The sequence below is a fragment of the Melanotaenia boesemani genome, chromosome 13, assembly GCF_017639745.1.
Source record: "Melanotaenia boesemani isolate fMelBoe1 chromosome 13, fMelBoe1.pri, whole genome shotgun sequence".
Lineage (NCBI taxonomy): Eukaryota > Metazoa > Chordata > Actinopteri > Atheriniformes > Melanotaeniidae > Melanotaenia > Melanotaenia boesemani.
In genome coordinates, this window is record NC_055694.1 from 5871229 (window position 1) to 5898275 (window position 27047).

General features: G+C 38.3%; 1 protein-coding gene and 2 long non-coding RNA genes across 3 annotated transcripts in view; all 3 read left to right on the top strand.

Moving 5' to 3' along the window:
- Nucleotides 1–27047, top strand: part of LOC121651229 (sushi, von Willebrand factor type A, EGF and pentraxin domain-containing protein 1-like) — a 52098-nt gene that overhangs the window by 14375 nt on the left and 10676 nt on the right. The window contains exons 21-29 of the mRNA XM_042003242.1: nucleotides 7100–7288; nucleotides 7465–7561; nucleotides 7737–7807; nucleotides 7896–8075; nucleotides 9288–9476; nucleotides 9653–9749; nucleotides 9947–10017; nucleotides 10106–10285; nucleotides 11071–11259. Of these exons, the coding sequence (XP_041859176.1) occupies nucleotides 7100–7288; nucleotides 7465–7561; nucleotides 7737–7807; nucleotides 7896–8075; nucleotides 9288–9476; nucleotides 9653–9749; nucleotides 9947–10017; nucleotides 10106–10285; nucleotides 11071–11259 (1263 nt within the window). The remainder of the gene's footprint in view (nucleotides 1–7099; nucleotides 7289–7464; nucleotides 7562–7736; nucleotides 7808–7895; nucleotides 8076–9287; nucleotides 9477–9652; nucleotides 9750–9946; nucleotides 10018–10105; nucleotides 10286–11070; nucleotides 11260–27047) is intronic.
- Nucleotides 5651–5904, top strand: LOC121651233. The gene is made up of 2 exons (XR_006012415.1): nucleotides 5651–5728; nucleotides 5826–5904. It is a non-coding gene; the product is annotated as an uncharacterized LOC121651233 (long non-coding RNA).
- On the top strand, nucleotides 17221–17673 carry LOC121651234. The gene is made up of 2 exons (XR_006012416.1): nucleotides 17221–17378; nucleotides 17481–17673. It is a non-coding gene; the product is annotated as an uncharacterized LOC121651234 (long non-coding RNA).

Consider the following 27047-nt stretch of genomic DNA (forward strand, 5'->3'; position numbering starts at 1 on the left):
CTGGTGAGAAGGTTCCACATCTGCACTTCTCCTGTATTTTATTAAGCTTATCCTGTATTTTGCACCAACGTTTCTGCTCTAGCAGCTCTCCGCCTCTCATGTTCCGTGAATCATGACGGCTGTCAGTGATCAGCTGAGAAGGAGGAAACTAAGGTTCATGGTTCACACGTCACATATTTACCCCAAAGTATTGTTTTTGGTAGGACTTTCTCACAGTGGCTGACGAAAGGATGTAGCTGTAGAAAAGATTTATATTTCAGCTAAGCAGGGGCGGGTCTAGAAAAGTTCTGATGGGGGGCCAGGCAGGAGCAATGACCAGGAAAAAAGTGTAAAAAAGTGAAGGAAAACTTGTAAAACAAACAGCCAAAGATCTATTTTATCAACATGTGTTCACTTCAGGTGATGCTGCTGTAGGACTTTAATCACTGCTGCACAAACACACACTTCAATGATAAAAGGAAAAACTTGTTTTTATCCAGATCATCAGTTTTATCAGAGTTTCTTCATCAATGTTGGCTGTTTAACTTCAGTCGTCACATCTGCTGGTTTTGTTAGATATCATCACCATGGAGATGGTTGGTGAGAAGATGATATATAAATTTTTAATTATGATCTAGAACATGGTAGAGATGATTTAAAGCAACATATAGTGCATTATATGCTGCATTTACTGACCATTGGACATCTGACGTTTACCTAAAGGAAGCTCAGTTAACAGTAATATTTGAAACATCGACTCTTTCTGTTGATACAGCACAGTAAAAACTGGCAAATTTCAGGCATTGCTGCAAATGTTGATTAATTCATTTGAAATTATTTTAAATTTGTGATTCTGAATAAAAAGTTTAGTCATTTGACAGCCCTAGTAAATACCCATCACAGTGATTTACAGTACTGGAAAAAATCTTAAATCTCTTCCATCTGTTGGAACTAAAAAATAAATAAATAAAAATCTCAAGTCTTTATTTGCCAATGAAAAAAGCATTTGAATAAAGCATTACCTTTGTTACCTTTATTACCATGAATATATAAAGATTATTGTAGTGTGGTTCTCTGCTTCCTGGTATCCACCAGGGGGCAGAAGACAAGTATCAGATTGTGAGCAACAAGGTTTTGAGCAAAGTTTTTACCATAAAGTGATACAAAATGTTTCAGAAACTTTATGTATTATATGTTTTGTTATTATTATTATTATTATTATTATTATTATTATTATTATTATTATTATTATTATTATTATTATAATTAATGACAGACCAGTAGCCCTAATGTCCCACATCAGGAAAGTCCTTCACAAGCTGTTATTAGCTCACCTCAATAAGCAAGTGAACAGTTTTCTGGACCCATTGCAGTGTTTATCGTAATGATCTGTAGCAGCGTTGTTAAGCTCAGGGTACTCCACGGCATCAACAGCAGCACACACAGTAACGTTTTAACAGCTTTATTGAGCATATATCAAATAAAGAGATATAGAAAGGCCTTGCATATTTCAGCAAGACAATGGTAAACCACATAATGTATCTGTTCCAGCATCCTTAGCTTTGTATAGTAGAAGAGTCCGGGTGCTGGACCAGTCTGCCTTCTGTCCAGGACACAGGACTGTTAAGCAGCAAAACTCTTATCCAAGAATTAAATAAGGTTCCTCTGCCAAAGGTCCAACTTTACCAGATGTTTCCACACTGTTGTTAAAAGAACAGCAGATACTTGGTTGTAAATAATCCAAATTACCAAATCTTTTAAGACTTGTTGCTGCCATCAGATTTCAGGTGAAATTATATATTTTTAATGAAACAGTAAAATGTTTAACTTCAAACATTTGTCATGTTTTCTATGTGCTTGTGTTTAAGAATTGGAAATTATTGTGTTCTATTTTTGGAATTGAGGAACTGAGTAGATTATGAGTAAATGTTCTTATTGTAGTATGATTTATGTTTCCTCAAGTTCTGTAAGATTAATTGATGTCATGTATATATGAAATGTACTATTTTTCCTGGGCGGAAGGATATGTTTGGACCGTTGGTCCCGGGGAGACGTTTTAGAATTGAAGTGCTCTCTTGAGCGTTGGAAGAGAAATAAACACCTGTCCCGCAGAGTTGTTCCCTCTCCGTGTGCTGAGTTTCCCACGTCCATCTACGAACACCCATCAACAACGCAAGAATAGATGTGTTACATTATAAAGATGAATAACTTGTTGCTCATTGGTTAAATCACTGACTCATGCTGTGCCAGTTTGGGTTTGGTCGATTTTATCACTCTTTAGGTATGCCCTGTTTGCTAAGCGGCATTACTGAAATTCCTGGGACACAGTCATGTGAGATTTACACAATAGGGCTTAAAAATCAAATAAACAATGAAGAAGAATTAAGCAGAAGCTTTTACATTCACTGTACAGACTCAGTACAATGATGCAATCTGTTCGTAAAGGAACCGGATTTCCCTTCGGATAAGATTTCTTGCTCTGACTTTTGGTTGAGCTGCATTCTTGGCCAGATCCCTCCTAAAATAAGAGTTTTCTCATCTGAATGAGGTTTTTATCTGGTTAAATAAAGGAGAAATAGCTCTGGAGGCTGCAGGGAGCAATAAAGTGTGTCTGCATTACAAGCAGCATGGTAACACGGACATCTAATAAAAAGGATTTACTTGATGCTGTTTTATGTTTGGAGACATGATATGACATAGAAAGTATGATTTAAGGTTAAATCATACACAAAGCCACAAAGAAAACTGAGGATAGTGTCAGGATTAAAGGATTGTGTGTTATTTAGTTGCAGCTTCTGTCCATACAGGCTGGCTTTTATTTTAATTTCTGTTATAAAATCACGTTGTTCAAGCTCCCAAATTTAATTTAACAAAATGTTAAAGTTAATTCTTTTTCAGAAAGTCTGAAGCCTGGAAATTTGATCCATATTTGATCAGTCATTACAGTATACACCCATTACAGTATATGGGTGCAGGAATAGATCCTGCAAATATGAGGATTCATGTGTCAGCTTGTGTGGTTTTAATGTAACAGCTTCCCAAATGCAGATGCCACACTTCTATTTATGTCCAGACTTTCTTGCGGAACAAAAAGCCAAAAACTGTCCAGCAATCAGCGGAAATAAGGAAAGTTGTGCAAAAGCTGAAATATTTCCGGTCCAAACGGTGCGTCAGTGTGCTGCAGCGCGTATTTGTTCCAATGAGCGTTGGAGGCGCAGCAGCTTTTATCAGTAAGTGAAGTTATTTCCTTTGTTTTAGCTGAAAACCCCAAATAAATTAACAAAGCCGCTTATTAATGCTGAGCTTACAGCTTAATTTAAACCTGCATTTATAACTTTCCTGATTTAGAGATGTTGACACTAACAGAAAGATTTTTTATCATATTTACCATCTCGGAACCGCTCGCGCATTAGAGGTCCGTTAACTTTAAAGTAGCGTGTTATGATGAAGGGAAAACCATAAACAGTGCAAGAACTTCCGAGGAAAACTGAGCTATGCAGCCTCATGTTCCACACATGGATTGTTCCGCTGCCATTAACTGGACTGTCTGCAGGATTTAGTCCATGTTTGTTTACAATCCTGCAACCAGATAAACAAACTTCTGATCTTTATACTTTGTTTTAGTATTCAGTGTTTTTTTTCCAATGTGATTATGACTGCAGGAAGGTTAAACAGGATTACAAAGGATGGAGCAGGTATGAGATTAAATTCTGCTGCTGAGTAACAAAATAAAAATGAAGTGTAGTTTTTGATATCTTGATGTTGTGTAAAGCAGTCTTCTCTCTTTACAGGAATATTAATGTAAATTAACTTAAAAGTAATGCAATCAAACTGGAGAGAAAAAAACAAAACAAAACAGGAATAACCTAAAGATTTCTCAACTGGACTAAACCACCCACCAGCATCTGTGTATTTGCATTGATGCAACTATGTAAGCCAGTTAGCCATTTTTATGGTCTTTAATTTAACAGAGTCAAGCTAGACTCTGAAAAATTCAAGACAAAGAGGAAAAGTAATAAAACTGGAAAAAAATCAATTCCTAACAATAAAAACAAACAAGAGAAAGTTCTTTGCTGGATTGAAAGCCAATGAGTAAAACTGGGATTTAAGATGGGTTTTAAAAATGGACAGTGGGGGTCTGTTGATTGTGCAAAGGTAGGTTGTTCAGTAATTTAGGGGCATTGATCGCTCAGATGTCCTCTCTGAGTTTTCACTTTGAACTCGGGATGAAGAGCAGCTGGTCAGCTGACCTGAGGGGTCAGACAGGAGTTACAGGAAACGGTTAGAGTAAACAACCACGATGATGAAGGCGTGGGTTGTTATCTCCAACTGCTGCCCAGAAAGAAAAACTTTAACCTTTTTCCATTTGTCAGTTTCACTGAATGATAAAAGCTCGACTTAACAGCGTATTTATTTGACTGTAGTTTAAAGAATCCAACATATAAAAATCACTTCAACACTTAAAATCATATTAACACATAATTAAAAGGGTGTGCAAAAATCATAAGAAAATGTATAAAACTCTATAAATTTTAGTCCTTGGATCTAAAAATGCTTCTAGGCTTTTATTCTCTGAACATATACAGATGTATTCTGGGCCTAAACCATCGTGTGATTCGTAGAATACCAGCAGGGCTTGAAAATCTATCCTGTGACTGACTGGAAGCCAGTCAGCCAGTGGAAGTGTTACCAATAACACATATACTGATAATTCTAAATCTTAACTAGAGGCACTCAGAGAGCAGACCTCCACCAAGCCATTGTAAAAATAAAAAACAAATCAATTTGCCAATGATTGTGGGCCTTTTTTTGTAGTTAGAAGCTCTATTAGCAAAATTATCCCTGTCTCCCAGAAAAGATCCAAAAATCCTGGAATCAGGTAGTGATCCAGATCAACCAGAAATTCTAATCACTTGTGTCTTATTCTATTCATTAAATATTCTGAAAATTTTATTAAAATACTTCCACAATTTTTTGAGTTATGTTGCTAACAGACACACAGACCAAATACATGAGCTCCACTGTGGCAGAGGTAATAACAAATCTTCCTTTACTATGACTCCAGAAGTATTTAGATAGTCTTTGTGGTTGCAGAGATGTATTCATTATGGGTATGCAACTTTTGACCAGAGGCCTAACAAACAGACACAGGGCTCAAATGGTAAGACCCAAATTTGAACCCTACAGTCATAAAAGGCTTAATTAAGACAGAATTAGTCAAACACATTGATTAAAACCCAGCGTATCTGCTTTTAGAAGCTTGTTTCAAGTCATTTAATGAAAGCAGATCCTTAAGATTCAGGTGATTTTGCAGTGTAGGCTTTTCTAAGCATTGTGGGTGGCACATGTTAATGCTTTCTCATGGACATAAAGATACCAAATCTAGATCACTGGAGCAAAGGCACAAAGTTCCAGCACTTTTTTATGGATACATGTGAACTTGGGAGCAGACCAAGAATAGATTCCTAAACAAGAAAACTATAACTCTATAAAAGGACACTGAAAAGCATCCAGTATACAGTATGCAGTGGTGTGTGAGTTTAAGATGTTCCTTCTCCATGGTAGACAGTATTCAGAGCATGTAAACATTCTAAATGCATGCATATAAAACATAACTGAGTAAAGGCATAATAATGGCTTGTTCAATTATGTGTGATTCTAGAAACCACAGGTAAACCTGCTGCTCCTGTCATGGCTGCTACGGTCCTGTTTGTACTGAGCAGTCTCATCATGGTCACCACTGTCCAAGGTGAGTGCATGCATGAGTTTTTCCTTACTATGCATTCAGTCCTCACCAACATCTGCTCATCTTCTTCTTTTCTTCTCATTTTAAATTCCTGTTACAGCTCAAAACTGTTCTCGACCTGAGGAAAGTCCCAACATCAGTTTCAGGGAAGAGGACATTAATAAGGAAACATTCCCAGATAAACAAAGAATTAGACTTCGTTGTAAAGTTGGCTACACATCTGCAAGGGGGGTCTCCATACATTACTTGTTTTGCAGGCAGTTGGGTCCAATCCCATTTCTCTTTGTTACCCCTTCCCCTTCCCCACAGTTGGCAGCCCTTTAAACACATGCAGCGTACCGGCTCGCACAGGTGCTTCACCACGGTCTCGTGCTGCAACATGCTGATGTCAAATATGACACGAGAGAGATCAATCCGCAAGGGCGTTCAGTCAAGATACTCCATAGTGAAACCTGTTGTCATACATAAAGTATAATAGAAAAAAACAAAACAAAAAAAAACAAAACACAAAAACTAATGAAAACAATCGCGGCCAGCAAACTTGTGCTCAATTATTTGATTTATTATAGGACGTAATGTAGAACTTTTGTGTGCAATTAAAATTCATGTGTTTATGGACATAATCTGTTTTTCTCTGGCTTTTTTTGTGAGTGTGTGTTGCCCTGCACCTCAAGGAAGCATGATGTGCCTAGAAACACTTACTTTCTCATATAGGGCGTAAAATCTTTCATACCCCCCCGTTTGGAGTGTGCCTCTGAAAAATCTTCGTTTGAAGGGGTATATAGCCCTACCACTTACCCCTACCCCTCTGTCGTAAAAAAATTGGGACACCCCTACACGTGAACGCGCAAACGGAGGGGTAGGGCTAAGTGGTAGGGCCAAGGGGTGAAATGGGATTCAGCCTTGGAGTCCTGTGGAACTGAGAGGCGAGAGTAAATATTATCATTTAATTATACGGGTTAACGATTTTTACTTTTAGAAATTCTAGGAGTCAGAAGTAAACCTACAGACTGAAAGCGTTGAGCATTATATGGAAGTATGAGATCTTTATGATGCAATGGAGCTTGGTCTCTAAGAGCTTTACTCCTCTGAGATTTCTTGTTCCAGGGAAGAGCTGTGGCTCTGCTGGTGAGGTGGCAAATGCACGAATAAGCTATGAGGGGACTGAGTTTGGTGACAAAATTGAGAAGTTTGTTTTTTTTTTTTTTTCTTAGATTTTTAAGATGGAGTTGGCTGAAGTATTTACAAATATTCAGTATATTATTTGCAGCAGACAGTATTCAGAGTACTCTCAGTTTGATCCATCAGAAATGAAAATGTTAGTAATCTTTGGCATTTACTACATTTGTGCTCATGTCTCTCTTTTCATTGTAGCTAAGGACTGTTCCAGACCTGCTGGAGGATCCAACATGCATCTGAAAGGAAATGATAATAGAAAATATGAATTCCCACATGACTCCACAGTTACATTTGAATGTAATGAAGGCTTCAACGATGAAGGAGGGTCACCACTGAGTACTTGTATTGCTGGCCGTTGGAGTCCTGTGGAACTGAGATGCGAGAGTAAATATTATCTCTAAATTCTACTTTACATTTCTTCATACTGTTGCAGCAACATCTGATTGTCTGATTAAACAGGTCATATTTTCAAACTATAAACCTTTTATTGAATAGTAATATATACATAATCCTGTCTATTTTCTAAGAGATGGGTTTAATCCTGATATTTCTTCTTCCAGTTAAGAACTGTGGTCCACCTAAAAATGTGACGAATGGACATATAAACTACAAGTGGACTGAGTATGATGACAAAGCTACAATTCGTTGTGACCATAGGTTGGTAATAAATTGATAACTCAGATTGTTCAGGTTTAGATATTATTGTTGCATAGTTAATTATGTCCTAAAATAAAAGCAACATTAATAATAATAATAAATTTAGAAAAAGAAAACAGATAAACTCTTCTTCACATTGAAGTTGATAAGTTAACATGTTTACTCTTCTGATCAGGTACAAATTAATTGGAAACTCAGAAATCACTTGTAAAATGATGGGATGGAGCGAACCATCGACATGTCAAGGTTGGTGATGTTTTTGTGTTCACACATCACTCACCTGAATTAGAAACTCAGTACCTTCTTCTGAGTCTGATGTCGTTTTGTTTTGCAGTGGTGACATGTGTTTCACCACCAGTGGTTGCAAATGGCAGTTTCACCCCTGTTAAAGATGTCTACCGCTATGAAGACTCTGTGGTTTACTCCTGTGATGATGGTTATAAACTCCTTGGATTAAAAACATTAAAATGTAAAAATAATGATACATTCCTCCCTGATCCTCCACAGTGTAAATGTAAGTGTTTGAATAATGTTTAATATGATATTTTATAAGCAGGAACTGTTGGAAATGTTATTTTTTTCCCCAAAACAACAGGTAAAATGTTTATTTATCAGTGTTGACTTGCATCAGTGTCAGGAGTAAAAAGTAATGTGTTGGAGTACTCTGATTACTCTCTTACTGGAACTAGTGAGATTATTACTTCATACTTACTGGATGTTGCTGCACACCTCAGTGAACATGTGCAGCAGACTCAGTTTGTAGGATAGCAGAGAATTAACATCATGGTAGTTCTTTAATCATTTTAATTAGTGAGTGAACAGGACAGTGGCCCCATCAGGTTATAAATCTGCATCTTGTCGGGATGATCAGTGTCTGTGGAGAAATAGTTTATTTGGTATTTGACGAAACATCTGCAAGCTACAGCTTCTGGGAAAAAATCAATTAATAAAATAAAAATTGAAAATGTCAAAATCCACTTGTGATTTGCAGAAACAAAACAAATATCTTGATGCAGTTTTAAAAAAGTCCTTTGTAGACGTTGAAGTACACCTGACATGATCATTTCCACTCATTTACTTTCTTTATGTTGGTTTTATCTAAATTAGTTTTGCACCCATCATAACTCCAAAGAGGTTGTTAATATTTCAGAACAATGGAGCAGATTGTCTCCACTTTTATCTAGCTGATTATTTCTATACTGGCCCGATCCATTCCTCTACAAACTCTTCCTAAACATAACAGAATGTTGGTCGGACTGCTAGCCGTGTACTGAGCAGCAGGGCAAAAGGATGATGGTGACTCATAAATGCAGGACTCCGGTCTGGAACTCACTGCAGCTTGTTAACAATGTTTTTTATTTATTTATTTATTTATTTATTTATTATTATTATTATTTTGGTTGAACACACTACTTTTTTCTCAGGGAAAGGTTTGCTGGGTCTTAGAACTGTTCCCCGTTGCTGAGGGGGTCAGTGGTGACATTCAGCATATTTCCTAGTTGCTGCTGCTTGTTCACACCACACTGTCCTAGAAAGATAAAGGAAGTTTGTTTTTTTTTTCCTTCGATTTTTAAGATGGAGTTGTCTGAAGTATTTACAAATAATTAGTATATTATTTGCAGCAGACAGTATTCAGAGTACTCTCAGTTTGATCCATCATAAATGAAAATGTTAGTAATCTTTGGCATTTACTCCATTTGTGCTCATGTCTCTCTTTTCATTGTAGCTAAGGACTGTTCCAGACCTGGTGGAGGATCCAACATGCATCTGAAAGGAAATGATAATAGAAAATATACATTCCCACATGACTCCACAGTTACATTTGAATGTAATAAAGGCTTCAGCGATGAAGGAGGGTCACCACTGAGTACTTGTACTGCTGGCCGTTGGAGTCCTGTGGAACTGAGATGCGAGAGTAAATATTATCTCTAAATTCTACTTTACAATTCTTCATACTGTTGCAGCAACATCTCATTGTCTGATTAAACAGGTCATATTCTTAAAATATAAACCTTTTATTGAATAGTAATATATACATAATCCTGTCTATTTTCTAAGAGATGGGTTTAATGCTGATATTTCTTCTTCCAGTTAAGGACTGTGGTCCACCTAAAAACGTGGTGAATGGAAAAATAAACTACAAGTGGACTGAGTATGATGACAAAGCTACGATTCGTTGTGACCATCGGTTGGTAATAAACTGATAACTCAGATGGTTCAGGTTTAGATATTCAGTCTGGAAACTTCCTGTTAACAGTTAATTATCATGTTTAATAAAATAAAAGCAGCACTAATAATAATAATCAATTTAGAATAGATAAAAAACAAACTAAACTCTTCTTTACATTGCAGTTGATAAGTTAACATGTTTACTCTTCTGATCAGGTACAAATTAATTGGAAATTCAGAAATCACTTGTAAAATGATGGGATGGAGCGAACCACCGACATGTCAAGGTTGGTGATGTTTTTGTGTTCACACATCACTCACCTGAATTAGAAACTCAGTACCTCCTTCTGAGTGTGATGTCGTTTTGTTTTGCAGTGGTGACATGTGTTTCACCACCAGTGGTTGCAAATGGCAGTTTCACCCCTGTTAAAGATGTCTACCGCTATGAAGACTCTGTGGTTTACTCCTGTGATGATGGTTATAAACTCCTTGGATCAAAAACATTAAAATGTTTAAATAATGATACATTCCTCCCTGATCCTCCACAGTGTAAACGTAAGTGTTTGAATAATGTTTATTATGGTATTTTATAAGCAGGAACTATTGGAGCTGTTATTTTTTCCCAAAAACAACATGTAAAATGTTTATTTATCAGTGTTGACTTGCATCAGTGTCAGGAGTAAAAAGTAATGTGTTGGAGTACTCTGATTACTCTCTTACTGGACTATAGCAAGATTATCACTTCATACTTACTGGATGTTGCTGCACACCTCAGTGAACATGTGCAGCAGACTCAGTTTGTAGGATAGCAGAGAATTAACATCATGGTAGTTCTTGAATCATTTTAATTAGTGAGTGAAGAGGACAGTGGCCCCATCAGGGTATAAATCTGCATCTTGTCGGGATGATCAGTGTCTGTGGACAAAAACTCAATGCATCTTGTTGTTAACAATGTTTTTATTTATTTATTTATTAATTATTATTATTATTATTATTATTATTATTATTATTTTGGTTGAACACACTACTTTTTTCTGAGGGAAAGGTTTGTTGGGTCTTAGAACTGTTCCCCGTTGCTGAGGGGGTCAGTGGTGACATTCAGCATATTTCCTAGTTGCTGCTGCTTGTTCACACCACACTGTCCTAGAAAGATAAAGGAAGTTTGTTTTTTTTTCCTTCGATTTTTAAGATGGAGTTGTCTGAAGTATTTACAAATAATTAGTATATTATTTGCAGCAGACAGTATTTAGAGTACTCTCAGTTTGATCCATCATAAATGAAAATGTTAGTAATCTTTGGCATTTACTCCATTTGTGCTCATGTCTCTCTTTTCATTGTAGCTAAGGACTGTTACAGACCTGGTGGAGGATCCAACATGCATCTGAAAGGAAATGATAATAGAAAATATACATTCCCACATGACTCCACAGTTACATTTGAATGTAATAAAGGCTTCAGCGATGAAGGAGGGTCACCACTGAGTACTTGTACTGCTGGCCGTTGGAGTCCTGTGGAACTGAGATGCGAGAGTAAATATTATCTCTAAATTCTACTTTACAATTCTTCATACTGTTGCAGCAACATCTCATTGTCTGATTAAACAGGTCATATTCTTAAAATATAAACCTTTTATTGAATAGTAATATATACATAATGCTGTCTATTTTCTTTTTTTTTTTTTTTTTTTTTTTTTTTTTAACCTGTCTTGTCCAGCATCGTTGCAAACAGAATGATTGTCTGGCTGCTTTCTGGTGCTGGGCAATTTTACTCTATCAAGCAGGGATTTATACTACATGTATAAAGTCCCTCTTGATGACATGAAAAACTTTATTAAATCAGACTCTTAATGCTGGACTCGACCGGAGGGGACAGAGAGAGAGAGAGATAGAAAAGAAAGTAGAGAGAAGAGGGAGGGGAGAGAGAGGGACAGAAAGGGTGTGGGGAGTGCGGGTGGGGACTTAAAACATTATACAGAAAACCATGTAATCCATACTACTTGCAACATATATAGCTAAGATCATCCTGGCCAGTAGGTCATTACACAACTAGTTGATAATAGTAACAATAATAATAATCACAATAATAGTAATAATAATAATAGTAGTAGTAATAATAATAAGAGTAGGAGTAATAATAATAATAATAAAAAAAAAGAAAACAAAATATGATAATAGATATAAGTGAAACTGCTGTATTCAAGAACACGCGCAGAGAAACCTGTGTGGATATGCTGGAGAACTCGGCCACACGGCGACGCAAAGACTGTGTGGAGACGTTCAGGAAGGAGTGACCATGCAGAGTGATCATGCAGATGCCACCTCACTTGAACAGAGGCCAGAGTCAGGCCAGCGGTCCCGAGACCCAGGCCACCAGCCCCCCCGTAGGCTACAGATCCCGACCGGTCCACAGAGACGACCACTCGCCCGCCCAGGAAGGCAGCAGCAGGAGACCCCAGCAGGAGCCGCCCCGCGGACACAGGGCACCGGCCCCGGCAGGCCGAGGCCAGCAGTCCCCAACCCCCCCGGGCACCGGCCGCCCGGGACAGACGGGGCAGAGGGCCCTCTGCCCCTGTCTATTTTCTAAGAGATGAGTTTAATCCTGATATTTCTTCTTCCAGTTAAGAACTGTGGTTTCTTTAAAGACATGGTGAATGGACATATAACTATGAGGGGACTGTGTAATAGAAAAATTACCAAGAGTCTGATATAAGTAAAAGTATATAAAGTTTATTACAGGAGAAGTGTGGAATACAAAATTACTTGCTCTGCCTTGTTACATTAAAGAAAACAGTTTTATTTAGACCATCTCCAGCTGAAGGTCAACAACAGAAAGCAGATAAACGTGGCAGGAGACTATGTGGCGCCACTGTCTTCCAGTTCTCAGAAAAGAGTCCCGCCACCCAAGGCCTGAAATACGGGCTGGTATTTCTAAACAACGGTTATTATCTTAGCAGGTGCAACTACCAGTCTTTATTTTCCCATATCCAAGGCCTGGAAGAGAGTGACCAGTCTGACTTCACACAAGCACAGTAACCCAGCAGAAAAGCAATAACTTCAATCTTCTGTAAAAGGAAAGCACACAGTATGAAAATGTAATGTAGTAAATGAATAAACAATAATAAATGAATAAAGTATAATGATTGTACGTGTGGTTATTATATGAGTAAAAATGAGTGATTATCATATGCAGCAAAATTACTTAAGGAAAAAGTAACTGAGTATGGTGACATACAGTTGATAAGTTAACATGTTTACTCTTCTACTCTTTATTACTAACCATGGGTTGGTAATAAACTGATAACTCAGATGGTTAAGGTTTAGATATTCAATCTGGAAACTTCCTGTTGCAGTTAATTATCATGTTTCCGAAAATAAAAGCAACTCTAACACTAATGATAAATTTAGAATAGATAAAAAATAAACTAAACTCTTCTTCATATTGCAGTTGATAAGTTAACATGTTTACTCTTCTGATCAGGCACAAATTAATTGGAAATTTCTAAATCACTTGTGAAGAGGATGGATGGACAAGCAAACTACCAAAATGTCAAGCCTGGTGATTTTTGTGTTCACACATCACTCACCTTGTTCAATAAATGATGTATTCCTCCTTGCTCCTCCACAGTGCAAACATAAGTCCATCCATCCATCCATCCATCCATCCATCCATTTTCTTCCGCTTATCCGGAGTCGGGTCACGGGGGCAGCTGCCTAAACAGGGAAACCCAGACTTCCCTCTCCCTGGCCACATTCACCAGCTCATCGGAGGCATCCTGAGGCATTCCCAGGCCAGCCTAGTGATTTAGTCTGTCCAGCGTGTCCTGGGTCTTCCCCGGGCCCTCTTTCCGGTGGGACGTGCTTGGAACACCTCACCATCCTGACCAGATGCCCGAGCCACCTCATCTGGCTCCTCTAGATGTGGAGGAGCAGCAGCTCTACTCTGAGCCCTTCCCGGATCACCAAGCTTCTCACCCTATCTCTAAGGGAGAGCCCAGCCACCCTGCAGAGAAAACTCATTTCAGCCGCTTGTGCTCGCGATCTTGTTCTTTCAGTCACTACCCACGGTTCATGACCATAGGTGAGGGTGGGAATGTAGATCGACCAGTAAATCGAGAGCTTTGCTTTTTGGCTCAGTTCCTTCTTCACCACGACGGACCGATGTAGAGTCCGCATCACTGCAGACGCTGCACCGATCCGCCTGTCGATCTCCCGCTCCATCCTTCTCTCACTGGTGAACAAGACCCCGAGATATGTGAAGTCCTCCACTTGGGGCAGGACCCTATTGCAGACCCAGAGAGAGCACTCCACCCTTTTCCGGCTGAGGACCATGGTCTCGGATTTGGAGGTGCTGATTCTCATCCCAGCCGCTTCACACTCGGCTGCAAATTGCTCCAGTGAGAGCTAAAGATCACGGCTTGATGAACCCAACATAACCACATCATCCGCAAAGAGCAGAGACCCAATCCTGAGGCCACCGAACCGGATCCCCTCAACGCCTCATCTGTGCCTAGAAATTTTGTCCATAAAGGTTATGAACAGAATCGTGATAAAGGGCAGCCTTGGCAGAGTCCAACACACTCTGGAAACGGTTCTGATTTACTGCTGACGATGGGGACCAAGCTCTGACACCGGTCGTACAGGGACCGGACAGCTCGTACAAGCCGGTTTGGCACTCCATACTCCCGGAGTACCCCCCACAGGAGTCCCGGGGGACACGGTCAAATGCCTTCTAAAACGTAAACGTAAGTGTTTGAATAATATTTAACCCTTATGGGTAATCAGGGACTTTTTTGTCCCTTTTGGTAATTTTTCGCTCAACTTTTGTTGTGTTGCCCCAAATGCTATAATTTTTTGTAACAAAGGGAAGAAAACTTTTCTTCATTTCCTTGTACACAAGCAGCACTTTCCCCTCCTTTATGTGGAGTTACTGGCTGTGGCATCAGTGTCAGGAACATCTGTAGTGTTCTAAGTCTAAGCATGGCATTGATGCATAAAGTAATAAATCTGTAAAAGCACATACCTTATCCAGGTTCAACGCCACTTTTGCAGCAGTTGTATTCTCAGATGATCACGAGTTTCCTTTTTGCATCTTCTCTCACTGCTGCCTCTCTGTGTTTGCAGAGAAGCAGCTCCTCATCCTGGTTGTTGTTTGTCACAGACAAGAAATGCCAGCCAGCCAAGTTTTAGACGTTTATAACTTTGTCTCTGACAGGACAACAGTACAGGTGCATCAGCCCACTAAACATTGTTTTGTTTTGTTTTTAAATGTAGCAAGAGCAGGGAGCCATGTTTTCATTTACTTTGGAGAGTGTATTTGTGTCTCTGGGAAAGTCTGCTAAAGAAACATTATGAGATATAACAAGCTCTACTTTTTAGGTAAAACCAAGGTCACAGAAGACACAAGTCCCACACTGCACTCAATAATACTGTCTAAGAAATACTAAGAAATGGGTTTTCAAGCATAGGCCCATCATGGGAAAATGTCACCATGTCAGTAAAAGTAACTCATTTTACCATCTTTCTCTAAAATAAAAGCCTGAAATTGGAGGATGCATGATTACATTGTGTTATGGTCAAGAGAAAACTTATTTGTAAAATTAAGCTTTCTTCATCCGTCTTTGTACTTTTGGTGTTTTCAACAGTCTGATTTTGAATATTGAGTGTGGTTTAAAAAATGTTGCAAAGTGCAAAATAAATGTTCTATTTGAGAAATTTGATGTTTAAAAATAGTTTCGTAGAAAGGAAGAATTATTAGTGTTTTTATAATGGTTTTACCATTGAGAAATGACATGTCTTTCAAGCATTGGTCTATGATGGGAAAATGGCACCATGTCATGATGAATAGTCAAAATGACAAATTTTACTATGTTTCTTTCAAATAAAACCATGACATTAGAGAATGCATAGTTATATTGTGTTATGGTTGACATATTTCTTTTTTCTTCTGAAATCATCAATTTTCCCAGTCCACATGCCAACTGCTTCATACTCTTCTGAATTGTCATGCTCCACTGAAAACCAGATCCGTCTCTTTCACCCGCTCTGCACCCTGGTTCACTCCTGCCCTCCGGTCCATTTACTTTGCTCCTACTCCTCTGTCCAGCTTCTTGTCCCCCCTGCCCGTCTTGTCACTATGGGGAGCCGAGCATTCAGCCGCTCTGCTCCCCACCTCTGGAACTTTCTTCCCCCTGACATCCATACCATAGACTCTCTTCCTCTCTTCAAATCACAACTCAAAACACATTTGTTTAGACAGTCCTATGCCATCTCGTCACTCACCATCTTTATGGTGTTCTCTGTTTCATTTTGTTTTGTTTTGTACTTATTGTTTTTTTTTAAAACTATTTTAATGTTCTTTTGTTCAGTGTCCTTGGGTGTTTTGAAAGGCGCCTTTAAATAAAATGTATTATTATTTATAAAGTGTGGTTTTAATGGAAGTCAATAGGAATTTGTTGTCCAATGAGATAGTACATCATTATTCTGACTCTGCCAAAAAAAAAAAAAAAAAACTAAAAATGCAGCTAAATCAGTTTTGTTATTCATTTTTAGTATATCTAAGTCTGATCTTAACAATAAATCCTCAACCACCTAAAATCTATTATGTGTGAAAAAAGATATTTTTTCTGAATTTAGTTTTATGAAAGCAATGATTTTGTGTTGGAAAATTGGCATTTAAAGGGTTAAAAATAACTGTACGGGACATACGTAGATAGAGTTTGGGACAGTCCAATAATAATCTGCATAACAGTTTGGTCATAACTTAACCCTCTATGGCATGACTTTCTATTTTTAAGAAAATAGAAATGTGGGAGCTTGGTGGTACCTAATAATATATATATAAAATCTGACCCCCCACCCTTTTTTTTTTTTTTTTTTTTATTTAATTCTACCACAAATATACACATGTTAAAAAGTGATGTGCATCTTGCCACATGGTAACAGTTTGCATTATGTGCCTCTGCTCCTCGAAAGGACTGCTCCACTACCAGCTAATAGGTCACATGCACTTCAACCCCACAGACATGTCTAGTAATATTTCAAATTTTTATCTCCTTAAAAAACTTAAAGGGGTGATGTAAGGACCAGATATGTGGTTTGCTGCCTGAGGGCAACACCATGCCATAGAGGGTTAATTTAATTTTATCTTGCCATATTGTCATGTTTTTAACTTTATCTCATTTTAATTCTTATAAACATAGTATTAGAACTTTTTTTTTAAACTGTACTGAAGGTATTTTATGGTATATACAATTACTTCTTCATGTACTTTTCTTCTTTGGTGTTTCTATAAACTGGAAACACATCATTTAAACTAAGTTTCATTGTTCACCATGCAATGATGAGAAAAGCTTCAATCACTGCATGCAAATTTTGTTTTAGTCACACCTTAAGACATTTTTAAAAAGATATTGCACAACTCTGCACCAATTTTTATTCCTACATAAAAAGAGGCAGAAACTCCAGAAAATGAAACCAAAATGAGCTTTGAGTGAGAAAATGTGAGATATTATAATCCTGTGTGCTGTTAGAGGTTTGATTTGATTTGCTGTTGTAAAATTATTATTGTTGTTCTATGTGCAAAAATGAATGTTAATGCAATGTCTTTGATTTTAATCATCAGGTTAAGATGAAGACAGGATTTTTAGCAGGTTAGACTGCAGGTTTCTCTCTATCTGAATATCAAACTTAAAAGGGGATTCTAAGGATTGCAAAGCGTTGTCTAAACAACCTGCCACGTCTTTGTTTTTCAGAGCCTGGGCTGGGGTTCCTCTTTGGTACACACTGTTGCGCTGGAGTTCACTTGCATCCTTACTGGTGATTCTGTTCATAGTTCATAGGTGCACAAAAACAGCTCACAAGGAATGTGACTTATAAGACTATAAAGGAGGTTAAATTCGGGTAAATTCCTTTATTGACCTACTGTATATAATTCTTCGGAAGTTATCAGACTCTGTTTTAATGGTTTTATTATTAGCCAAATGTTTTTTTTATACCACCTTGTGATTTGTGACGGTGCCAGCATGTCTGTCTGGGATTCACATGCAGCCCTCAACAAAATGATCTGCATTGCTTTTTATCATAGATGATTAGATTTTAAACATGAACATACAAGTCATGGCAGGTCCCTGCTTGTGTAACCAGGCTTTGTCTAAATACAGGTTAAAGAGGTAAAGATGTTTTAATGTATTCTCCTTTTTTTTGTAATTACAGTGAGGTAAAGTATTTAGTCAGCCACCAACTGTGCAAGTTCTCCCACTTGTAATTTTCATCATAGGTATTCCTCAACTATGAGACAAAATGAGAAAAAAAATCCAGACAATCACATTCTCTGACTTTTAACGAATTAATGGTAAATTCCTTTTTTTGCCCCACTGTATGTATTGAAAAATGTCCTGAATAAAGTGAGGTGGTGACGATGACTAATGTGAAGATTGATTAGTCATGATGTGAATTTGTGACCTTTGTCTTATAAAAGAAAAACAGTCTCATAGTGTTTTACATTTTTATTAGTCATCTATGTAAACACATGATATGAAACGTTATTAAGTCACTGGTGCATTTAAGGCCTGGACTTTACACGGTGGAAAGCCAAACCCATGAAACCTTGAACAAGAACAAAGCTCTCATTCAGTCTCAGTGAGCTTTATGTTGCTGGTCCAGTTTTAATCCCAGTGAGTGTAAACTGTCTGCAGGTGGAGTTGGATGTTTTCTAATGACCTTTGTGAAATGTTAGGAAACCAAACTCCTTAACAAACACTGACTCAGTGTTTAGGTGTTTTTTGGCCTCTGAAATATGCTTTTATTTATTTATTTATTTATCGTTTTAGGATAAACCACCAGGTTTGTTTCTGCTGAACAAATTTTGCGTTGCTAAGAGGAATTTTATGGATAGAAAGAAAGTAAAACTTTGTGGATTTAAGGCTCTGCTTGATCAAGTAGGGGAGACTGGGGACAGTTGCTTGCTAAGATTGAACAGCTGATGCTGTTACTTTATATCTGGTGTATCATTGTTGTTTTTTTCTTCACACTCTCTTTCTCTTTTATTTACTTTCTTTCGTTTACTTTCTCCTTTCTCACCCTCTTGTCAAGTCAAGCATAAATATATAAATATATAATATATATATAAATTAAAAAATATATAAAATAATATTTAAAATAAAAGAACAAGAAGGGCATATCTATAAAGCATTTGTTCAGCACAACATCAGTCAGACCATCATTCTGCTTGCTGTGATGGTGGACAGGACAAAGTTTAAAAAAAACCTGTGAAAGCTTTGATTAACAATAACCACAAGAAGCATGTGTGTGAGGGCAGCATATGAGGAATGAGTGATGTGATCCTGCAAACGCACCCGCACCCCCCAAGCACTGGTCAACCAGCAGCCACCATGAAGCACAGAATAGTTTATGCTGGTAAATTTGATGCTGATTTCCTCATGACATATAACCTTCATCCCAAAATGTTAGGATGCTCTGTAACGACGTTAATTAATTTATGTAATTAACTGCAATAAAATTTAACGCGATTAACACATGTGCGGCATGACAAGCCCCATACATCCATCATTTCTCTGTTATGATGGAGGGACGTGGAGAGACACGATGGAAGAGATCAGCAGGTGGTTCTATGGATGGACTTGAGAATAAACAGCATTAATTAAGCAACTCATGGATGTCGCCTCCATGGAGAATGAGGGTGTTTTTTTCCTGGTGAGAAGGTTCTACATCTGCATTTCTCCTGTATTTTATTAAGCTTATCCTGTATTTTGTACCAACGTTTCTGCTCTAGCAGCTCTCCGCCTCTCATGTTCCATGAATCATGACGGCTGTCAGTGATCAGCTGAGAAGGAGGAAACTAAGGTTCATGGTTCACACGTCACATATTTACCCCAAAGTATTGTTTTTGGTAGGACCTTCTCTAACACAGTGGCTGACGAAAGGATGTAGCTGTAGAAAAGATTTATATTTCAGCTAAGCAGGGGCGGGTCTAGAAAAGTTCTGATGGGGGGCCAGGCAGGAGCAATGACCAGGAAAAAGGTGTAAAAAAGTGAAGGAAAACTTGTAAAACAAACAGCCAAAGATCTATTTTATCAACATGTGTTCACTTCAGGTGATGCTGCTGTAGGACTTTAATCACTGCTGCACAAACACACACTTGATGATAAGAGGAAAACCTTGTTTTTATCCAGATCATCAGTTTTATCAGAGTTTCTTCATCAATGTTGGCTGTTTAACTTCAGTCGTCACATCTGCTGGGTTTTTTTTTAGATATTATCACCATGGAGATGGTTGGTGAGAAGATGATATATGAATTTTTAATTATGATCTGGAACATGGCAGAGATGATTTAAAGCAACATATAGTACATTACATGCTGCATTTACTGACCATTGGACATCTGACGTTTACCTAAAGGAAGCTCAGTTAACAGTAATATTTGAAACATCGGCTCTTTCTGTTGATACAGCACAGTAAAAACTGGCAAATTTCAGGCATTGCTGCAAATGTTGATTAATTCATTTGAAATTATTTTAAATTTGTGATTGATTTGAAAGCTGTGATTGATCTGAATAAAAAGTTTAGTCATTTGACAGCCCTACTAAATACCCATCACAGTGATTTACAGTACTGAAAAAAAACTTAAATCTCTTCCATCTGTTGGAACTAAAAAATAAATAAATAAAAATCTTAAGTCTTTATTTGCCAATTCAAAAAGTATTTGAATAAAGCATTACCTTTGTTACCTTTATTACCATGAATATGTAAAGATTATTGTAGTGTGGTTCTCTGCTTCCTGGTATCCACCAGGGGGCAGAAGACAAGTATCAGATTGTGAACAACAAGGTTTTGAGTAAAGTTTTTACCATAAAGTGATACAAAATGTTTCAGAAACTTTATGTATTATATGTTTTGTTATTATTATTATTATTATTATTATTATTATTATTATTATTATTATTATTATTATTATTACTATAATTAATGACAGACCAGTAGCCCTAAAGTCCCACATCAGGAAATTCCTTGAGAAGCTGTTATTAGCTCACCTCAATAAGCAAGTGAACATTTTTCTGGACCCATTGCAGTGTTTATCGTAATGATCTGTAGCAGCGTTGCTAAGCTCAGGGCACTCCACGGCGTCAACAGCAGCACACACAGTAACGTTTTAACAACTTTATTGAGCATATATAATATAAAGAGATATAGAAAGGCCTTGCACATTTCAGCAAGACAATGGTAAACCACATAATGTATCTGTTCCAGCAGCATAGCTTTATATAGTAGAAGAGTCCGGGTGCTGGACCAGTCTGCCTTCTGTCCAGGACACAGGACTGTTAAGCAGCAAAACTCTTATCCAAGAATTAAATAAGGTTCCTCTGCCAAAGGTCCAACTTTACCAGATGTTTCCACACTGTTGTTAAAAGAACAGCAGATACTTGGTTGTAAATAATCCAAATTACCAAATCTTTTTAAGACTTGTTGCTGCCATCAGATTTCAGGTGAAATTATATATTTTTAATGAAACAGTGAAATGTTTAACTTCAAACATTTTCATGTTTTCTATGTGCTTGTGTTTAAGAATTGGAAATTATTGTGTTCTATTTTTGGAATTGAGGAACTGAGTAGATTAGGAGTAAATGTTCTTATAAAGATGAATAACTTGTTGCTCATTGGTTAAATCACTGACTCATGCTGTGCCAGTTTGGGTTTGGTCTATTTTATCACCCTTTAGGTATGCCCTGTTTGCTAAGCGGCATTACTGAAATTCCTGGGACACAGTCATGTGAGATTTACACAATAGGGCTTAAAAATAAAATAAACAATGAAGAAGAATTAAGCAGAAGCTTTTACATTCACTGTACAGACTCAGAGCAATGATGCAATCTGTTCATCTGTGAAGGAACCGGATTTCCTCAGAGTTCCCTTCGTATATTAAGATATAATCTGAATGAGGTTTTTATCTGGTTAAGTAAAGGAGAAATAGCTCTGGAGGCTGCAGGGAGCAGTAAAGTGTGTCTGCATTACAAGCCGCATGGTAACACGGACATCTAATAAAAAGGATTTACTTGATGCTGTTTTATGTTTGGAGACATGATATGACATAGAAAGTATGATTTAAGGTTAAATCATACATAAAGCCACAAAGAAAAGTACAGAAACTGAGGATAGTGTCAGGATTAAAGGACTGTGTGTTATTTAGTTGCAGCTTCTGTCCATACAGGCTGGCTTTTATTTTAATTTCTGTTATAAAACCACGTTGTTCAAGCTCCCAAATTTAATTTAACAAAATGTTAACGTTAATTCTTATTCAGAAAGTCTGAAGCCTGGAACTTTGATCCATATTTGTTCAGTCATCACAGTATACATCCATTACAGTATGTGGGTGCAGGAATAGATCCTGCAAATATTTCCGGTCCAAACGGTGCGTCAGTGTGCTGCAGCGCGTATTTGTTCCAATGAGCGTTGGAGGCGCAGCAGCTTTTATGAGTAAGTGAAGTTGTTTCCTTTGTTTTAGCTGAAAACCCCAAATAAATTAGCAAAGCCGCTTATTAATGCTGAGCTTACAGCTTAATCTAAACCTGCATTTATAACTTTCCTGATTTAGAGATGTTGACACTAACAGAAAGATTTTTATCATATTTACCATCTCGGATCGCTCGCGCATTAGAGGTCCGTTAACTTTAAAGTAGCGTGTTATGATGAAGAGAAAACCATAAACAGTGCAAGAACTTCCGAGGAAAACTGAGCTATGCAGCCTCATGTTCCACACATGGATTGTTCCGCTGCCATTAACTGGACTGTCTGCAGGATTTAATCCATGTTTGTTCACAATCCTGCAACCAGATAAACAAACTTCTGATCTTTATAATTTGTTTTAGTATTCAGTGTGTTCTTTTTAATGTGATTATGACTGCAGGTATGAGATTCAATTCCGCTGCTGAGCAATAAAATAAAAATAAAGTGTAGTTTTTGATATCTTGATGTTGTGTAAAGCAGTCTTCTCTCTTTACAGGAATATTAATGTAAATTAACTTAAAAGTAATGCAATCAAACTGGAGAGAAAAAAACAAAAACAAAAAAACAAGAAGAATCTGGATTTTCCAACTGGAGTAAACCACCCACCAGCATCTGTGTATTTGCACTTATGCAACTCTGTAAGCCAGTTAGCCATTTTTATGGTCTTTATTTAACAGTCAAGCTAGACTTTTGAATTTAAGACAAATGAGGGATATTAATATACAAAGTCTCTATTAAAAAGGTTATTATTTAAAACAAAATAATAAAACAACACATCAAAAACATTAATCATATATAAACATGAAATAAAACTCATGAGATGTAAAATCTCTCTTTGTGTCCAGGCCAAGATAGTAACCCAGATTAGTATGAAAATAAAGCAGGTTTATTTTTTTATCCAATTAAAGCAATTCAATGTGTTTTACAAGATATCAATAATTTATTAATGAAACACCAGAACACCAGTTCAAGACAGACATAATAAAAGCATAAAACTATTAAAATTCAATACAAAGAGGAAAAGTAATAAAACTGGAAAAAAAATCAATTCCTAACAATAAAAACAAACAAGAGAAAGTTCTTTGCTGGATTGAAAGCCAATGAGTAAAACTGGGATTTAAGATGGGTTTTAAAAATGGACAGTGGGGGTCTGTTGATTGTGCAAAGGTAGGTTGTTCAGTAATTTAGGGGCATTGATCGCTCAGATGTCCTCTCTGAGTTTTCACTTTGAACTCGGGATGAAGAGCAGCTGGTCAGCTGACCTGAGGGGTCAGACAGGAGTTACAGGAAACGGTTAGAGTAAACAACCACGATGATGAAGGCGTGGGTTGTTATCTCCAACTGCTGCCCAGAAAGAAAAACTTTAACCTTTTTCCATTTGTCAGTTTCACTGAATGATAAAAGCTCGACTTAACAGCGTATTTATTTGACTGTAGTTTAAAGAATCCAACATATAAAAATCACTTCAACACTTAAAATCATATTAACACATAATTAAAAGGGTGTGCAAAAATCATAAGAAAATGTATAAAACTCTATAAATTTTAGTCCTTGGATCTAAAAATGCTTCTAGGCTTTTATTCTCTGAACATATACAGATGTATTCTGGGCCTAAACCATCGTGTGATTCGTAGAATACCAGCAGGGCTTGAAAATCTATCCTGTGACTGACTGGAAGCCAGTGTCTAGATTTTAAAACTGGTCTGTTAGTACCAGTTAAAATTCAAGCTGAAGCGTTTTGGATGAGCTGCAGTTGTTTTGAGGAATTCCAGTTAAAACACCACATAAACACAACAATACACACAATATAAAAGTGTACATGTAGATATCACGATAGACCTAATCAGAACAACACTTAAAACAACACATGTTTAATTTTATAAAACCTGAGCTTCCCAAATTTAACGTTGTCTAAGACAGATGGCCAGATTGTGTCAGAAATGGGCATTTTGGAGAACTAACCTGAACCATCTGGACTAAAACCTCCTGATCTTGTTCTGCTTTACTTTATCTGAGCTGCAGATTAAAATAGGATCTGATAGAGATTTAGAGCCACAGCTGCATCATTCCAAAGAGACGTTCATAGTCATCCTGAAAGTGTTGTTTTTAGGCAAGCCTGAAACCTTTTTGATTTGTGCTGTGTTATTTACCAGTAACACATATACTGATAATTATAAATCTTAACTAGAAGCACTCAGAGAGAGCAGACCTCCACCAAGCCATTGTACAAATAAAAAAACAAAACAATTTGCCAATGATTGTGGGTCTTTTTTTTAGTTAGAAGCTCTAGTAGCAAAATTCTCCCTGTCTCCCATAGAAAGATCCATAAATCCCAGATCCAGGTAGTGATCCAGATCAACCTGAAATTCTAATCACTTGTGTCAGAACAAGCACTGATTTCAGTCAGGGTTGGTACAGTCAGTTAGGTGAGTTTACTGCTTGAGTTTCTGTCTTGGTTTCGGGTTATTGTTTACATTGCTGGTGTGGGGCTCTGTCGTTAGCACCTTCTCTCTTCAACCAGTTGAGGCCGTGACGCGGGTCACACCCACTGTGTACTGCTCAGGGCAAAGCAGATAGAGGCGGTGATTTTGAGGAAAATCCCGTATAAAAGAGAGAATTTGTTTAACTTCAGCAGAACAAGCACTGATTTCAGTCAGGGTTGGTACAGTCAGTTAGGTGAGTTTACTGCTTGAGTTTCTGTCTTGGTTTCGGGTTATTGTTTACATTGCTGGTGTGGGGCTCTGTCGTTAGCACCTTCTCTCTTCAACCAGTTGAGGCCGTGACGCGGGTCACACCCACTGTGTACTGCTCAGGGCAAAGCAGATAGAGGCGGTGATTTTGAGGAAAATCCCGTATAAAAGAGAGAATTTGTTTAACTTCAGCAGAACAAGCACTGATTTCAGTCAGGGTTGGTACAGTCAGTTAGGTGAGTTTACTGCTTGAGTTTCTGTCTTGGTTTCGGGTTATTGTTTACATTGCTGGTGTGGGGCTCTGTCGTTAGCACCTTCTCTCTTCAACCAGTTGAGGCCGTGACGCGGGTCACACCCACTGTGTACTGCTCAGGGCAAAGCAGATAGAGGCGGTTTCAGCCGGGTGCAATCAAGCAAAGTGTGCTCAGCTGTGTCAGCTCCAGGTACTTTTCCACACATGGTGCGCTGAAGCGTCAGCGAGGCGTCAGCCTTTGTGTCAGCCCACGTCGGGCTAAGACCACAAAGGGTAAAGACCTGCGAGTCTACCTGCACGAGTCCACCGAGAAAGGGCACAAGCTTAAACCTCCTCACAACTATATTAACGCACAATGTGCTTCAAACCCATCCCTGTCAGATATGGGTACAGACCAAGACGTGTCACCCATAGACACTGCAATCCGCAAAACCTGTCCTTTCCAATGGCATGCACATCAGTCACACCCTCTGTTACCTTTGGTCTCTGGAACTGTCAGTCCGCAGTTAACAAAACAGAATTTATCAGTTCATTGATAAATCTCTCTGACATTCAGGTCCTAGCCCTGACTGAAACCTGGATCCGTCCAGAAAACACAGCTACACCAGCTGCCCTTTCTGTCAATGCAGAATTTAGCCAAACACCTCGCTCAGCTGGACGAGGAGGTGGAACGGGCATTCTTATTTCTAAAAAGTGGAACTTAACTTCTGTCCGTCCTATGGCTAACTGCTCATCACTTGAGTATCACGCAGTAAAGGTCTCTACACCCATCACTGCATACATTCTGGTCATTTACCGCCCTCCGGGTGGCAGTATAGCTGAGTTTGTCTCTGAAATGGACATGATTCTCTCTGACATTCCTGATGATGGCACACCACTAATTGTCATGGGAGACATGAACATTCACATTGACAAACCACAGGCAACTGACTTTCTGGCTCTTATCTACTCTTTCAATCTCAAACGGGTTCAGACTCCTCCAACACACAAAGCTGGCAATACTCTTGACTTGGTGCTGACCAGAAACTGCTCCACAGCCGACCTGTCTGTCACCCCGCTGCACCTCTCTGACCACTTCCTGGTTAAATTCTCTGTCTTCCTTCCTCATGTCAATCAGGCGGCTCCAAAAATGGTGTCCTACCGCAGAAACTTGAGATCCCTCAGACCTACACAGCTGTCTGATGAGGTTTACTCTACCCTCCCTTCCCACTCAGACTTCTCCTTACTGTCTGTTAATGAGGCTACAGAAACACTCTGCTCCTCTCTCGCCTCCTCTCTGGACAAACTCTGTCCTCTGGTGTCAAAACCAGCCAGACAAAACCCTCCCAGTCCATGGCTCACAGAGGCTCTAAGGGATCACAGAGCTGGACTCAGGGCAGCAGAAAGAAAGTGGCGCAAATCAAAAGAGCACGCTGACTTGTCTGAGTACCAGCAAAAACTTGTAACTTTCACATCCAGCCTAAAGGCGGCCAAGATAACCTTTTATCAGAACAAGATCCGCAATGCTCCCAACACACGACAACTGTTCATAGCGTTTAACTCTCTTCTATCTCCACCACCTGCTCAGCCTCCCACTGTGCTGACTGCAGAAATGTTTGCTTCCTACTTCACTGAAAAGGTTGCTACCATCAGTAATCAATTCACTGAGCCTGACCAACTCAGCCTTACCAAACCAGCTACTGGTGCCTCACTATGCTCCTTCCGCTCTCTAAATGAGGACGAAGTCTCTAAACTTCTAGTCAGCTCAAAACCCACAACCTGTCCTCTTGATCCTGTTCCCTCTGACATCCTGCAGAGCATTTTACCTACAGTCAAATCTGCAGTAACTCATATTATCAACTCCTCTCTTAAATCCG